This window comes from Coturnix japonica, chromosome 4 (assembly GCF_001577835.2).
Source record: "Coturnix japonica isolate 7356 chromosome 4, Coturnix japonica 2.1, whole genome shotgun sequence".
Taxonomy (NCBI): Eukaryota; Metazoa; Chordata; class Aves; order Galliformes; family Phasianidae; genus Coturnix; species Coturnix japonica.
This window is the reverse complement of record NC_029519.1, coordinates 26,069,547-26,086,360: the sequence shown is the minus strand read 5'-3', so window position 1 is coordinate 26,086,360 and position 16,814 is coordinate 26,069,547. Positions and strand designations below refer to the sequence as shown.

Below are 16,814 nucleotides of genomic sequence, written 5' to 3'. Positions count from 1 at the left end.
AGAGAACAGTTGAACACTGATAGTAAGCAGCAGTGAGAGGCTTATGTTTCACTGTTAAGCTTTGGTTGTTGGTGACCAACACTGCTACAGATGCTTGCCTCAGCCCACTGATTCATGTTCTTGTACTGGCACAAAGCCTGTACACTATCTCTACAAGCAGTAATAGATCAGCAGTTGTCGTCAGTGCTCTAGGAGGCATTTTGTCTGTATTGGACTCAGATTCCCTAAAAACGCTTATTTATAGAATATTTGGTAGCAGTGAAACAGGATGCTTGCAGACTTTTTTAGGCCCTTGATTATGCAAATAAAACTTTTTTTTTTTTTAATATAAACATATAGTATCATAGTTTAGAACTAACTAACTTTTATTATTTATCTGAGGCTTTCTTAAGCTTCATTGTGAGCACTGGGAAGGTCATTGTGAGGTCTGCTGTGGAGTTTTACCTAATTTTCAAAGAGTAGCAAGCACTTACCTGCCCACTTACTGTACTAGATATTAAGGAAATGAGTGTAGCAATTTATATTTGTTCTTATTCTAGGCTATGAATATTGTCACTTCAGTACTTCTTCTTTATGCAAAAGAGGAGGAAGCTTTCTGGCTGCTGGTGGCTCTGTGTGAACGTATGCTACCTGACTATTATAACACAAGAGTTGTTGGTATGCTATGATTTATTATTTTTTAAGTTTCAGTACACAGTGACCCAACTGAGTTGGTAACAAGAGCTATTTGAGGCAGAGAAACTATTGTGAGTGCTGACAGCAAGGCAGCTTGCTCAGAGAGAATAGAAAGTTTCCTAAACTGTGCTAGTTATAAGCTTTTTCAACTACTTAGGATTATGAGGCATTCTAAAGTGGGCTTAAACAGAGAACATCTGAAAGATGTGGGAGGCTAAAACTGGAATTATGGAAGATCAGGTATCTAATAAGTGTGGAAATAAGAGCTCTGACAATGTACAGTGGAGTTCTTTGTGTCTCTTCACTTCTGACTTGAAAGAGAAACGATATCTGAAAGCTGTTACTATTGGATGACAGTTTTCTTGTGTACGTTAAAATAAACAGCTCTTCGCTTAATCAGGGAAACTGTCTTTGCTGTAACTCACAAATGCAGTCCTTTTTGAACTGCTTAAGATACTGATGTTATGACATAGATACAACCAAGGGTTCACTTAGGAAAAATCCAAACCCTCTCAGGCAAGTCACCTTGGCTGCTTTCAATAACTAATATTGAAAAACACTGTTAGTAATTCTGTTAGTAATGAATACTAAATCCCAGTGTAACTTCTGTAGGTCCTAGAGTTAATTTGACTCTTTATTAGCTCTTAAGAAATCTGTAATTAAATCAGCAAGAACTTACTACGATCTAGATGAATCTGTTTCACTGAAAGTGAGACAGTGCATATAAGAATTATAAAATGATTTTTAATTTTTGTATCTGTTTATCTACAGAGAAGATAATTTTTTTTCCCTAAATGATGATGTGTTCAATTGCTCCCAAAGTAATGGACATTCAACCTTATTTTCAACAGGAGCACTGGTGGATCAGGGTGTCTTTGAAGAGCTGGCTCGTGACTACGTCCCTCAGCTTTATGACTGCATGCAGGACTTGGGTGTAATATCCACTATTTCACTGTCCTGGTTCCTCACTCTTTTCCTCAGTGTAATGCCGTTTGAGAGTGCTGTGGTGGTTGTGGATTGTTTCTTCTGTGAAGGAATAAAGGTGATATTTCAGTTAGCACTTGCTGTCCTCGATGCTAATGTTGACAAGCTGCTTAATTGCAAAGATGATGGAGAAGCCATGACAGTCTTGGGAAGGTATTTATTACAAAAAAAAACCCAAACATCTTCATTTTTCTTTTTGCTTCCTTCTAATTTATATTTGGCTATGTTGAAGTTTAAACCAATGCACTAAAAGTAAATTGTTTACATGCTTATAGTACTTTTTCACCCATGTACGGTGCTCTTTATGTCATCTTAAAATAATGTTTAGTGACTAACAAATGTAAGCTACTCTTTCAAGACATCCAAAGAAATTTTCCAAACCTGGTTATAAAAACTTGTTTCTGTCGATTGGACAGAAATTACTTCAGCTTTTAGTTACTACTTTTTAAATGCTTCTAAGAAAAAGCCCAGATAGCAAGGGAAATTGTTTTGTGAATGGACTAGAAAGAAGAATTAGGTAAGCTCTTAAATGAATGAGTTTAGAGGAGGCCTCTATTTCATTTTCTTTTTCTCAACAGGTATTTGGACAGTGTAACCAATAAAGACAGCACTCTTCCACCCATTCCTCACCTTCACTCACTGCTCAGTGATGATGTAGAGCCTTATCCTGAGGTGGATATCTTCAGATTGATCAGATCTTCCTATGAGGTAGGATAGGATTTCTTAACAGGAACTTGCCACTGCACTTCAGTTCTGCTTTACTGTATAGTTTGGCTTAGCTTGAAGTTGGAAGTAAAAGAAATATTCTCTCACCTCAGAAAACCGAAATAGTCAGATGGGAAGAAGCTAGTCTGTCTTGTTTTCTTGTTGTTGTTTTAAACAACAGCTGTTGTGTACAGAAGCTTGCAGCATCACAGGAGAGCTGCTTGCAATCAAAAAGCTGAGTCAGTATGATTTCACAAGACCTTTCCTTTTGCAGTCAAACTTTGTTCCTTTTAAGTTATCAGCTGGTGCTGGTTAGTGATAGTAGAGAAGTTAGTGGCCCCTGTTCAGAAAGCTAAAATATTTTCAAGTGAAGGGAATTGATGCCAACTAATAACTGTAAAGCACAGAAGAAAGCTTACAAAAAAGCTAAAACTTGCAAAACAGTTTTGTTGTTCTTAAATTAAAAAATACATATCCATCACTTAAAATATCCCTGTTGATTACACTGATGTATTATTTTTTATGAAAATTAAAGTGTAACCTTAAGGAGAGTAACTAAAGGAGTAATTCTCCTTAGTTTCCATGTTTTTTCTTCTGATGACATGCCAAGTAAACTAGTTTTTTTTTTAACTCAAGGTGTAAGTTCCTATTAGCAGTGTGACAACTGTTTCAGAGTTGCTTCCTGTGCTCCTAAAGCCTACATGTTTTAATAACGTGGTTTCTATTTAATAGGGAGTAAGTGATTCTTAGCTGTGGCATATTCTGTGCTGCATATTCTGTGCTGAACAACAGACAGAATCAAGTTACATGTGTAATTCTCATTTGCACGATGTTGTAACAGGAAGAAGAGTATTTTTGTGAAATTGTTCCCTTTGTATTTTTTATATATATTTTTTTTATTGCCTTGTCATGGAGGCATCTTGTTTTGTCTTAACTGCACTGAGATGAGTAACCTGCCTCCATGCAGAGCCAGTCTGTCTGTTTGGTGCTCTTATGCAGTACAGAACCTTCTTGTTCCATACAGATAAGTAATGCTGTACTCCTATACGCTTAGGAATAAATAAATAAATAAAGCATGGGGAGTGAAGAACTGTGACAGAAACAGTAAACAGGTGCAAAAAGAGAATTAGTCCCAGGAAGGGTTGTTGGTTGATTTAATTATTAAAACACCCAACAGCCCCATAGTAAACCATTGAATGGGGAAAAAAAAAAAATCAAGACATCTGTTATGTAATGACTGCTACATTCGTTACTTAGCGAGGTGCAGCAGGGTCTGGGAGCTCACTGTTAGCTTTGTTACAAGTAAGAGTGTAAGAAGCAAACAAGTGTATCTTTACTGTTTTCAGAATCTTAGCTGTGATCCTTCACCAAATAGAATTTCTTTAGTGCATTAAAGGAACACCATACACAGTCAGTACACAAACTATCCTTTTTCTCTCTCTCTCTTTTTTTTTTAAATTTTATTTTTAATTTTCACTTAAGAAATTTGGAAGTATCCGAGCAGATTTGATTGAACAAATGAGATTCAAACAAAGGCTGAAAGTTATCCAAACCCTTGAAGACACTACAAAGCGCAACGTGGTAAGTACTGCAATGATGTTCTTTACGGAGATTAAAGTCCATCTGTTTCTGAAATTGAATATAGCTTTTTGTGAGACATGGATTCCAGATGTGTAACAGCTGTTAATGTTATGTTTCAAAAGGTACGAACTATTGTGACAGAGACTTCTTTCACTATCGATGAATTGGAGGAGCTGTATGCTCTTTTCAAGGTAAAGCTGAAGTGAACATAAGATCACGTGCCTTCAGGAAAAGCAAATCTTTGTGTGTGATACAGGCTTGGGTTGTTTACTAAAGGCCAGGCTGTGTCTGTGAGTTTTCTGTTAGGTATCTCAATGCAAACTTGAGTTAGCTGCTGGATTAATTAATATACAGTAGAAATTTAATAATTTTTAAAAGCTGAGGGAAGAAGTAGTATAATATGCAGTTTGTTTGTAAAAAAAAAAAAACAAAAAAAAAATGAGTACACATAAACACAGCTTATATTATCTAAAAGTTAACATGGAGGGACTTTTGATCAGTCTTCATAAACTCACTTTTCTATCCCTGATATTTAGATTTGAACACAAAAATAATTTTCATTAATATTCTCATACCACAATGTAATATGTAGAAATATCGTGTCACAAAGTGATGTCTTAGTTAAGTGTACTGCAATATGCAGACTTAATTAAAACACTGTAGCTTCATTTCCGTTTGCACTGCCCTGAAACAAGATACTTTAATCTTCTGGTTTGTTGTAAAACAGATTTTGTGATATCCCATAGAGTATTTGTTTCCTTTCAATTTCCCATCTGTAATATCAGGGCCTAAGATTTTCTAAATCGTGCAGTGCTGCCTTTCAGTCTACTATGGAAGCAGGAATACTAAGACTGGTGGATCATTGTGCAGCGCTAAGACTTCTTATACCCTAAAATTACAGATTCTATGAGACCCTCCCCCCTTTTTCTGATTCCTTGATAAGATATAGATAGATATCATTTTGTGTTGGACTAAGGAGAAATCTGTTTTGTAGATTGGCAAGGGCTAGGTAGATGGAAATACATCTGTTACACTTGTGTAGTTTAAAGAGTGTGTTTAACAGTTTGCTCTTTTATCATTGTTAACTGATGAGTTGTTTACAGAGGTGATGACAGTCTCAGCATTTGCCTTGTTTTCAGGCAGAACATCTGACCAGCTGCTACTGGGGAGGAAACAGCAATGCTATTGACCGTCATGATCCCAGCCTGCCTTATCTGGAGCAGTACCGTATTGACTTTGAGCAGTTCAAGGGGATGTTTGCTCTCCTCTTTCCGTGGGCGTGTGGAACTCATTCAGATGTATTAGCTGCACGCTTATTCAGACTTCTTGATGAAAATGGAGACTTGCTCATCAACTTCCGTGAATTCGTGTCTGGGCTAAGTAAGGAGGATTCACAGCACTCGTAAAGTAATCTGTCTAAAACAGTTTGTTTCTAAAGGAGACCCACTCTGTCACAAACATAGATGATTTATCAGCTATCAGATGATGAATTTGAGTTAGATGTATGCCAATTTGCATAAGTCTTTTTTTTTTAAGAGCTCTTCAAGCTACTGCTCAGTTAATTTAATTATGCTGATTGCAGTGGTACCCACAGGGGTTTAGATTGGTGTCAATAGGTGCATCTACACTAGGCATTTTTATATCACACTGGGAGAAGGACTGTAGGTGAGCTACACATTCATTATAGTCTATGTACCTGTGGTTCTCTGTGACAGTGTGATGGGTATGATCCCATTCTTGTACCCCAGATGTGGTGTAAAGCAATATTCACAGCTGTCCCAGGAGGGCTTAACTGAGAGCCCAGCTGTAGGTCTCCCTTAAATTCATGGTGCTTCATTTTGTTACTGATGCTTTCCCACCTCTCATGTGTCCTGCCTCCTTTAAAACTGTGAACATTAACTCATCTAGAAATCATTACCTTAGGATGCAGTCTTGTTTTTTCCTGCTTTAGCAGCAACTGTCAGTGTTAATATCAATGACCACATCTGCATGTGGCTGAAGACCTTTAAAAGGGACAAGAAGATAGTGGCCTGTCTTTCCAAGAAAGAGTGGCATACTCTTTCCAAATGTTCTTTCAGTGATTGTTACTTCATTGTACTGCTTCCTACTACCAGTACTTTGAGCATTGGATTTCGTATTGCTTAGAAACCAAGCTGAGGCCAGAACAGCCAGCAATCACCAAGCATTACTGAAGAGCATGGGCTGTGATGGGATTGTGCTGAGAGTGAGCTTGCAAGAATGAGAATGAAGCTTTACTGAACCTTTTTGCAGCTCTGTCCACAATGCAACTCATTTGTTGCTATGGCTGTATTACAGCTTGATGCAACCTCTTATAGATGGACACGGTCCCATATCACTGAAGAGCTAGGAACTGGAGATACCATCTGAAAGAGGTGATGCTGTATGAAAGATTAACTATCAGAGAAAACTTCTAACTTTATAGAACTTCACTTCTGGCTACATTTTATATTTAAATTAAAAACAAAAAACTAAACAAAAAAAACCAAAAAACAAACAACTTCACAAAACACTATGGTCATCTTTTCTGTGCACAGCTGCCTGGATTTCCCTGACTCACGGAGGTAACCCACAGTATGCCTCGTGGTGTGGCTACTTCTAATACATGTCTTTCCTTTTCACTGTTCAAGAGGATGACTTTTGAGAAGTTCACGTGCATGTATAAGGAGTAGGAGGAGAATATAATCAGGATGTTGGTTTTGTTTGCCCTTGAATATCTCTTCAGAAGTCTGCTGACAGCTCCTATGAGTGTCCCTGTGTGATAGGAAGGTATCACATCTCACAGTGTATGCAGTGATGTCCTGGGTGTATTCTGCAATCAATAACCAGGCCTACGGATTAAGAGAGAGAGTAGAGTAGAAGTAAACTGAAAAAGGAGAAAATGATAATGCTGGTTAGATAGGGAAGTTAAATGTCATTAGTGGAGGGTGTGGCCTATAAATGTCTCTCTTCTGGAAGAGGTCCAGGGGGGTTGTCTCTGAGAGCATCCAAATGACAGCTTGTCCTGCATTCTGTTGTCTTCACGCCTGTTCATTTTGAGGAGAAAAAGCCTTTCAATAGGACGCATACAGACACCTTTCAGGAAAAAAAAGCAAAAAGCAACACTGTTAAGTTGTTTCAGTACTCACTATATCTGGGGAGATGGGCAAAAACAAACCTACTGATGTCACCAGGTAGCTCATACCCCGACTTCTGATCTGACTAATGCATTTCTAGCCATTGCTGAAAGACTCAGAACTGCAGCCTGTTCGGTGCTTGAGATTCACATCAATTTATTTCACATTGCTTTTACCACTGTGGCATATCATGTGGTACTTGGGTGCATAACCTAGGGCAAAACTTCACCAGAAAAGAAAGCATTTGCAGAGTGCTGTGGCACTTAAAGCAAAAGGGTCAGGTTAAAAGTAAAATGACTAATGTAAATGCACCAATTTCTTTGGCTTGACATCTGTATTTACTGCAGTCTTAAGTTTAACAATGGACTATGGTAGTATTTGCCAATCCATACTTCATTGTAGTTTGCATGGCTGAGGTAGGTTGACACTGTAAGGTAAAATAAATCTGTCTAGTCTAGTTAATTAATGTTAATTCATTTATTTCTGAGTTACATGTCATAAAAAGATGATTTATGAGGAGGTCTGATTTTAGGTTATTTGGTGCTTTCAAATGAACTGATGCCAATTTACTTATTACAGTAGTCTACAGGAGACTGCTTGGATTTTGTACAGCTAATTTCAGGAAGGAGTTGAGGTAGATATCTGCTGCCAGAGGGTATTGCATAAATAACAGTTTAGCCCTTGGCTAAATGGTGATGAATAGTGTTTGTTTTTGCTTGAATGCCTTTTCTATCTTATTGTTTTTCTTCTTCCTGATAAATGCTCTAAGTCGCATGATGTTCTTATTGGATCCTCAGATGGATAAGTTTGAAGTCCGCACCAAAATGTCATCTTAAAAAAGGCCTCCTGCTAAAAGTTTAGTGGCAACATGGTGATGATGGGTCATTTTTGAGAGTTATGAACTTGTCAAACAAAGGACCTAACACAGAAGTACAACATTTAAAGTGTTCTGTGTTCTCATGCTATTCATTCATTTCTAGTGCAGGCCATATGATCATATGACCAAATGACTGCTTTCTGATCTAATTACAACTGTAAAGTGACAGCTGTGGAATGTAGCAGCTTCTAAATGCAATATTCTAGCAACAATAAATAGGATGGTGTTGAATACTGAGTATTGATATATTGTATACAATGATGTTTAGGTGCAGCATGCCATGGTGATCTTACAGAGAAGCTCAAGCTACTGTATAAAATGCATGTTTTGCCTGGTAAGTAAATTATATTAAAATAGCTGTCTTTGTGGCTAGAACTGGACTTTGGACCAGAGTTGTAAACAAGTATCTGTCCCAGCTAAAATTAGTTTGTAGAAATTATTTTATGTGTTCAGTGGTAAAACAAGAGATTCTGCCTTACCCAGATGATTCAGAAAGCCTGAAAGCATCATCTGATTCTCTTATTTCTCCTGTCACAAAAAGGCCATTGATACAGGGTTTTTTTGCCAGTTGAGCTGTTTGGTGACTTCCCCCATGCAGAACAAATAGTGTTCTTCAGTGTTTGTTACCATAACATATTTTATTTAGCAGTAAAGCCAGTTCAAAATGTTCCTGTGTGACCTGGTTACTATTCTGTCTCCAGGTTCTTTCTTCCCAGGTACCTCCCTGTATTTCCAGAAACATCCTTTCTGATTGTTTTAAAATCCAGATCATTTTTACAGATGTTTTCCATGGAGTTGTACAAGCAGTTGTACTCAACTAAGTGAAACAAACAGAGTTTAGGGTGGAGAAGGGATGGAAACATCTCAGAACAGTTTTGCTCCCGAAGAAAACAGTGTCCTGGAACTGTATCCTGTCTGGCTTGTCTGAAGCCTGTCATAAAGTACCTATGGCTATCCTCGCTGAAGCTGTGATTTAATTATGTTGCAGTTGTTTGGATGCTTTAATTAATGTGTATGTTTGCTCTTCTGGTAAATACATCTAAAACCTGTGAGAGGACATTCACCTCCATATGCTTTGAACGTGTTTGTCCTTGATTGCTCCCAGTTGGGTTTACTTGGAGGTCGGCTGGAGTGATTCACTAGTTTAAGTGAAAAAAGTACAGTTGACTTTACTGAGCAAGAAGAGATCTAGTTCTAAGAATGCAAGTTCTGGTATAGAGGAATTGGAGTGCTCACACCAAGTCATAACAGGCTGTTTCAAGCTAGTACAGGTTCACATCCTGCTTAGGACACCCTGCACAGAAGAGTGTAATGGAAGTTAGACATGGAAACAAGCCAGGTTCTGAAGGCAGGCAGTTATGAGAAGCCAGAGAGAGGTGGGTTTTGGAGATGGAAGGGGTGATAGTAAAAAAGTGGTACCAGATCCAGTTGTTTCGTCTCCCATGAATTGAACCTCCACATCTTCAAACTGTTATTTCCAGAAAATGAAATGTTTAGTGTATCAATTGGAATATGTTATAATTTTTAATGGAAGTTCAGAGTTTTTAATGAAATGGAGTTTTGTGATATTGCTTAGATCCATCCCCTGAGCAAGAAGAACCAGACTCTGCTTTTGAAGCCACACAGTACTTCTTTGAAGACATCACACCAGAATGTACACATGGTAGGCATCTTTTGTCATAGGAAAATACAAGGTAATGCACTTCAAACACCATGCCTTCTTAAAAAGCTACTTTTGCATTGGATCAAACTCTGGGAGTGAGCCGTTTTCTGTAAAAAGAAGTAGGTAGCCTGCATACTTATTTTGTTATCCTTAGTTGTAGTTCAGTGGCCTGAAATCTTTTTGTAGCCTAATGAGAACATCTCTCTCTCTCTGTCTCTCTCAACTGCGTTGTCTTAAATGACATTCTCTTCCTTGGAGATATGTGATGTTAAGTTTCCCTCTGATTTAAGAAAATCTTACCCATCCTCCAGATTACAGAGAGAAGGAATGTTGTTTGAAAATGAGGATAAGAATTGGTAGAGTAGAGAGAGAAGTTTTGAGTCCTAATAGATGAAACAAGATGCTTTAGTATAATCACCGAACATGAATCATGCTAGAAGCTGTTTGGGTAGTGGTAATGCAGACTAATCATTGTATTACACAAAAAATCCTAGTATTTATATTAGTGAGTGTAATTGTAAGTAATTACTAATTATGTGGGATTTGTCAGCAGGCTTGAGAGTCGTGGCTTAGTTTTAGCATTTTTTTTCTCTGCATTTTCAGTAAAGTGAACATTTTCTTTATTTTGTATGGTACCCCTGAAATCTGTTTCTAGATGTAAAACACAATGGTCTCTTTCCCCGCCCTTCTATTTTCTAGTTGTTGGTCTGGACAGCAGGAACAAACAAGGAGTAGATGATGGATTTGTTACAGTGAGTCTCAAAACAGACAAAGGTATGCATGTTGTCTCCCTCTGAATTACATCTTCAGTTTCTTGATAAGATACTCCTTTTGAAAATGGAAAAAAGATATTAATTTATTGTTTCTTTGTGGACTTTTCTTGCATCTCTGGGTAATTTGTGGATGGTAGGCAAGAAGAGTTCACAAGAGAATCGAAATTACCTGAGAATGTGGAGCCAAGAGAATAAATCCAAAGCCAAAAACTCAAAGGATTTGCCCAAGCTGAACCAGGTACTTCTGCTGACATTTACATCTCATGAACTTTAAACATATTTTAAAATATTCAATAGATTAATGCTGAGTAAAAGTTTTATTTTTAGGCAGATATATATATTTTTTTTTTACCAACACAGCAGTCGGCTGAATATAATAATTAGTTGTTTTCAACACAGTCGTATCCAGCTCCCAGAATGTGAGATGCATACATATAGGAATGATAACATATTATTTAGGCTTGTAGACAGAGGGTTATATGATGCTGAATATTACCTGAGAGAGGTGTTTTGTGTTTTCTAATTTATACTTTCAGTCTCAAATCCATAGCAGCTAGGGAGGTTAAAGACATACTGGAACAGCTGTTCCTTTGGAAGTTTGTAGGGAAAGTTCACTGTAGAACAGTATTCCTTTCTTTCTAGGCAGGGAGGTTGGAACTACATGATCCTTGAGGTCCATTCCAACCTGGGTCATTCTGTGATTCTTTGGGTAGCTCTAAGCAAATCTCCTTCCTATTAGTCTGTTTTGAACTTCGAAAGGTTTGCATTCAGCTGAGTTACCGCTGCCAATTAAGAAAACACAAAGGTCACTTCTTTCATTTCTCATTACCTCTCACTGGTTTTATCAGACTGTTAGTTACACTGAGCATTATTCCAATAAGAAAAGGCATCAGAGTGAATGCTGCTGCTCACCCTCTGTTACCCTCTTCTGGCTGCAGGGAGAGAAATTTGTTATCTGTTGGAAGGAACACACAGTAGTTTAGAATATTCTAAATAGCTTTGAGAGAAGCCACATGTGGCTGTCAGTAGTTGAAAATGCTTTCTAGACTCTACCCAGAGTATTTTCAATTTCAGTTTAATCACATAACCTGTTGTCATCCCCCTATTCCAAACTTCTTTTAAATGGATTTACTAGATCTTGACAGCTGTATTTGTTTCCTGCTCTCAGTAATGGTTCTTCTTTGTGTGTGTAGGGACAGTTCATCGAACTGTGCAAGACAATGTATAACATGTTCAGTGAAGACCCCAACGAACAAGATTTGTACCATGCTACCGCTGCTGTGACGAGCCTGCTTTTGGAGATAGGTGAAGTTGGTAAGCTCTTCTCCGTACAACCCACAAAAGAGACAGACAGCAGCAGTAACAATTGCAGCAAAACTATTCAGAGTGAGCTGTTTCAGAAGAAAGACGGCCAGCAGTACCCCCTTGAACAGCACAAGCCGTTCCAAGGCAGCCTCGTCACCAACGACGAGGGGGCCATTTGCACTGAGAGCACCCTGGGCATGCAAATGGAAGACATTAAACTTGAAGACTCTTCTCCCAGGGACAACGGAGCCTGTTCTTCCATGCTTATTTCTGATGATGATACAAAAGATGATAGTTCGATGTCCTCCTACTCGGTGCTGAGTGCAGGTTCACATGAAGAAGAAAAGCTGCACTGCGAGGACATTGGTGAAGACACTGTTTTAGTACGGAGCAACCACACCACTTCTCTTCATAGAAGCACTAGCATTGACAGGGACTGGGCCATCACCTTTGAACAGTTTTTAGCCTCCCTTTTGACTGAGCCGGCGTTGGTTAGGTACTTTGATAAGCCTGTGTCCATGATGGCTAGGATTACTAATGCTAAAAACGTCAGGATGATGGGTAAACCAATCACCTCGGCCAGTGACTATGAAATCTCTACTATGTCGGGATAAAAGGCAGTGTGTTATTTTTTATTTTTTCTATTATGTATTTATGAGTACCTGGCACAGGCCTTGGTATTTTCAAAGCATTATTGTTTTCACTAATGTGAAATGAAAATGTTGGGGTGCATACTTAACTGTCTTGAAGTATAATCACTCTTTCTGTGGGAAATGTTACACGAATGCAAATTTTATTCAAAATACAGGAAAAAAAAATATCAGTTGTCAGTGAAGTGTGTGTATTATTAACCTTGCTGTCAGTTTTAAATGGTAAAGATTAGTTCTTCTAAATGTAAACTTAACGCCAATATTTATGTGCGTTTTTAAAAGACACATATGCAGAGATCTGATTCTTGAGGGGAAATATTGAAGGAAAAAAAAAAAAGAGGGAGTAACTAAAACTTAAAGGGACGCTGTCAACCTGAATAGGCCTTCAGGGTAAAGCTATGTTCCAGGCACTATCCCTGCAGGATAACTTTATTGCATGTAATTCTTTTTTTATTCCCAGAGAGGATCATGTTTTTAAATGTAGGCTTCATTTTCATTTCTAAATACATACAAGATCACTTCAGTGATGCCTGCCTGGGGCCTAACTTCCTTTGCTCAAGAATGGTATACTCAAAAGTAGAAAGGGCATCCCAAATTGAGCTGGCGCATCATGCAAATGCAGTTAAGTATGATGATTTCTGCTCTAACACAACACAGAGTCCATTTGCCTTTGCCTCAGTTCAGCCATCTCCATTTTGACCAAACCCAGCAGAGGGACAGCCCTTGGCCACCAAGGGAGAATCTCCATCGTCACCCTGCCTGGAGCTTTGCTTCTAGCAAGTGGACTTGGAAGCCTTGCTGCCATTAAGCTCCAGAGATGGTGTATGCAGGTACCAAAACAGGTTGGTGGAGTCCCTTAGAAATTGAGAGATGTTTTTAGAAATAAATTTTAAAAACCAGAACACAACGTATATAGTTGGATCTACAGCATATTTAGCTTAGCTTTTAAAAACTAACCTTTACCACCAACTTACTATATCCTTGTTAGATTAAGAAGTTAAAAACCTGTATTGCATAAGTCTTCATTTACAACAGTGTAAAGTAGAGGTAATGAAAAAGCTGCAAGATAATGTAACTGAATGTTTAAGTCTTACTGAGAACACTGTCACTTTATATAAAATGAATAGTATCCTGTATCAGCTTCCTGAATATGTTAAAATGCAAACTGGAGCACCTGCACTTTCAATCCTTACTTCTTTTATACAGATATTCAGGATTTTTTTAAATGTATTTAGTTGATTCTTGTTCAGTTCAGGATCATGCTTTGCCTAATCTTTATTTGCTGTTTGGAGAATATCTTCTGTAGAATACTGTTGATTTTTTTATACTCCTGTATATTGCAGCCATGTAACTTGCAAATTTATAGCAGAAGTTGTGTTTTCTTTTTATTTTGAAAGAATGACTTTAAACTGTCAGATAAAGTGGTTTTTAACCACAAATAGGAAATGTAAACAAATAAAATACACTGCACAGATCTGATTTCTAATATTAAGTCATGCTGGAGGGGAAGTAGGCGATTGGATTTTATTACAGAGATAAATGAATTTAATTCCACAACACCGGGTTTTAGGAGAAAAGCCTTGGCCACTTCTGTTCCTTAAACACTTGCATGTGTTTGATTCAATCCGCAACAAGCAAGCAGTCCACATTAGGACTCTCACACCGTGCAATTTCATGGGATGCTTTCCATGTTAGGCTCACATTGGGTGACAGCGGTTGTTAATACTTCTTCACAACCCCCAGGTATTTTGTAGAGCATCTGTGTTTAGCCACAGTTTGGTAGGCATCCTTCTACATCTGTCAGTATTAAAATGCTTTTCACAGGACAAGCCGTCAGCCTCACAACCATGGCAGTAATAGAACAGATAATATATATGTCTACACTCTAAATAATTATTTATTTTGAAAGTTATTGTCTTGCCATTTGTGTGTATATAAAGCATCTTGATTTCTGAGTGCTTTAATAACTTTGCTCACAAAATGCTTATCTAAGCCATTTTAGCATTAATTTTGAGAGTATTTGGAGTTCTGTCTTATCTCTATAGAGTCTGTATAACAGTACAAAAAAGCAGTAGTTCTGTATACAAAAACATGCAAGTTGGTTTATGTGCATATCAAATCATGATGTTCATGTGAAGCAGTAATCACCATTTGAAGAACATGGCTTCATGTTTTAACTTCACATGCTAAGGCCTGAACAGGGCACTTGATCATAAATGCCTGGCAGCCAGTACATTGCCACAGAAGTCTTCAGCACTTCCTTAAACGTATTCAGCCTTTTTCAGTATGTAGAACCCCAGAATACTTTGATGAGTGTCTGTTGTGTCAAACTGTATTGATGCATAACAGCAATCTGCCGCACACCCCAAGAGCTGTATGGACTACAGATGAAGTACATTTCATTGTACATGAAGTACAAGAGCTTGCCAGTTGTGCTCTACCCACCAGGACTGGCAGCATAGCAGCAAAATGGCTTCCCTATGATAAGAGGAGGCATCCACAAGGATCGCTCCTATCCCCGTATCCATTTACAGGGTGACTTCTGTTTGTCTTACTGCGTAGCCTTCCTTACCTTTCTGAATAACACAACCATCTCAGCGATGCTTTTGAGTGTGAACCGAGTCGTCTGTAAGAGTTGCTTTGTTCCAGGAAGCTGGGTTCTCCAGGCATTTTGGGAAGGCTGCTCACCTGATGGGGCCACATCCCATGGCTGCCTGGTAGGTGCTTGTTTGATGGCAAGAGCTGCTGTGACCTGGGTGCAAGTTGGTGAAAGTTACTAAAGTTCAGCTGACCAGCATGCAGTCACGTGAAGACCTTCAAGAAAACGTGAGTGCATATTCAAAGTCTTTCTATATCTGGATATGTTGTGTAAGCAAGTCTCTTGACTGATAACTTTTTGAGATAAGAGACTCTCGAGTGTGTGAGCAGTAGGGTTGAGTCAGGTCTGTTGGTCTCACAGCCAAAAGAACAAAAAGGAAGAAGACCTTCTTCCACTTGTGAACTTAAATTTGTTTCTGGATGTTGATGTGCTGCTTGTCTGGTTTGGAAGGAGCCTGGTGGAGTTGGGGATGCTGCCAGCCAAGTGACAGACAGTGGAGCTGTGAAGGAGTGGGACTTTGCTTCAGGCAGTTCTGTTTAAAGGAGGAGGGGAAGATACAAAGAAACATTTTTCCACCAGGTTTTCTTCCAGTCTGTCCTTCAACTTACTCAGATGCTCACAGTGTATGAAAGTTAGATGGTACCTATTGATAACAACTTCTTATGCCTCAAGAATTCTGGGTGTTAGAGGTAAGGGCAGTGGTTGTTGGGGCTCATACAGGTTCACTTGATCTGTGTTTCTGGCAAGCAGATGGACTCCTCATGTGTTAAATCTACTGAAAACTAGATGTTTTAACAGTTCTAAAGAGAAAAGCACCTTCAGGGGTTGGATATTAATGGTGCTGGCACTTCTGTTACAGTGGATGTTAGCTGCCAGATGCTGTGTCACTGATGAAGATAGCAGTAGCCAGCAGGGTGTGTGTGTGGCATGCTGTGTAAGGGGGCTGTGGGAGAGAAAGGAAATAGTCTTGGTCAAGCAAAGAGATGGTACTTGTGTTGGGTAAGCTGTGCCCTAATGCTGGGTACTCACTAAGCTTGTGTCCTTCCTATCACAGATTCTCCATGATTAGTAACTTTCAGCAACTTTTTGAGCCTGGGTTAATTGGGTCCCTTGACAAGTGGGTGTGGTACAGAAACAAACAACAAACTGTTACTGAAGGGTTTAAATTCCATTGAGATACTTAAAGCAGCAAGTTAAAGGTAGGGCATAAGCACAGTAAGCCTATAGTATGTCTAAATGAAGCACTGACAGATCAAAAAAGGCACCTGTAGCTACATTGGTGTAATACAAGCTCATCGGTTCTCCTCCTATCGAGCTTGTGTCAGTGTTTTGTTCATCTCAAGAGTGGAAGAGTGCAGAGCCTGTTCTATACTTCTGAATAAAAAGGGGAAAAAAAGACTGAGAGATGAAGTGGTTAAAATTCTTATACAGTAGTACTTTTGTACATTAAAAGGGGCATTTGGTCTCCAAAATTCAGAAATAAAAGCAAAGGCCGAGTGAAAAACTAAGTGAATTATTTAATGAAGCCTACATGAAGATTACTATGTGATAAAAGATATTGGGGAGCAGGGAAACCAACCAAGATAAATTAGGGTTTCTCCAGAGAAGTTTCCCAGAGTTCTTCCAGCTGTCAGTTTGTTCATGGAGCTTTGATCTCTCTTAGCAACAAGGCGGCTTTTCCTAGCCATTAAAACAACATCCCTGATATAGTTTATTTATATATAAACATATTTACGTTCTTGTTTACTTTGTTTTAGCAATCAATGATCAAACAATACTGGAGATAGCTGGTGATGGTTAGGGAGCACTAATAACCACCTGGCAGCAGCAGATGGTGGTGCATAGCAGCCTACCTGTGCTACTCTTAT

At 38.6% G+C, this 16,814-nt stretch overlaps 1 protein-coding gene across 1 annotated transcript in view; it reads left to right on the top strand.

Moving 5' to 3' along the window:
- Positions 1-13,826, top strand: part of TBC1D9 (TBC1 domain family member 9) — a 34,117-nt gene extending 20,291 nt beyond the window's left edge. Inside the window, exons 11-21 of the mRNA XM_015861047.2 lie at positions 540-657; positions 1,527-1,812; positions 2,238-2,367; positions 3,847-3,945; positions 4,068-4,136; positions 5,085-5,325; positions 8,225-8,290; positions 9,533-9,619; positions 10,319-10,393; positions 10,530-10,630; positions 11,586-13,826. Of these exons, the coding sequence (XP_015716533.1) occupies positions 540-657; positions 1,527-1,812; positions 2,238-2,367; positions 3,847-3,945; positions 4,068-4,136; positions 5,085-5,325; positions 8,225-8,290; positions 9,533-9,619; positions 10,319-10,393; positions 10,530-10,630; positions 11,586-12,311 (1,998 nt within the window). The 3' untranslated portion in view covers positions 12,312-13,826. The remainder of the gene's footprint in view (positions 1-539; positions 658-1,526; positions 1,813-2,237; positions 2,368-3,846; positions 3,946-4,067; positions 4,137-5,084; positions 5,326-8,224; positions 8,291-9,532; positions 9,620-10,318; positions 10,394-10,529; positions 10,631-11,585) is intronic.
- Positions 13,827-16,814: the final 2,988 nt, after the last annotated feature.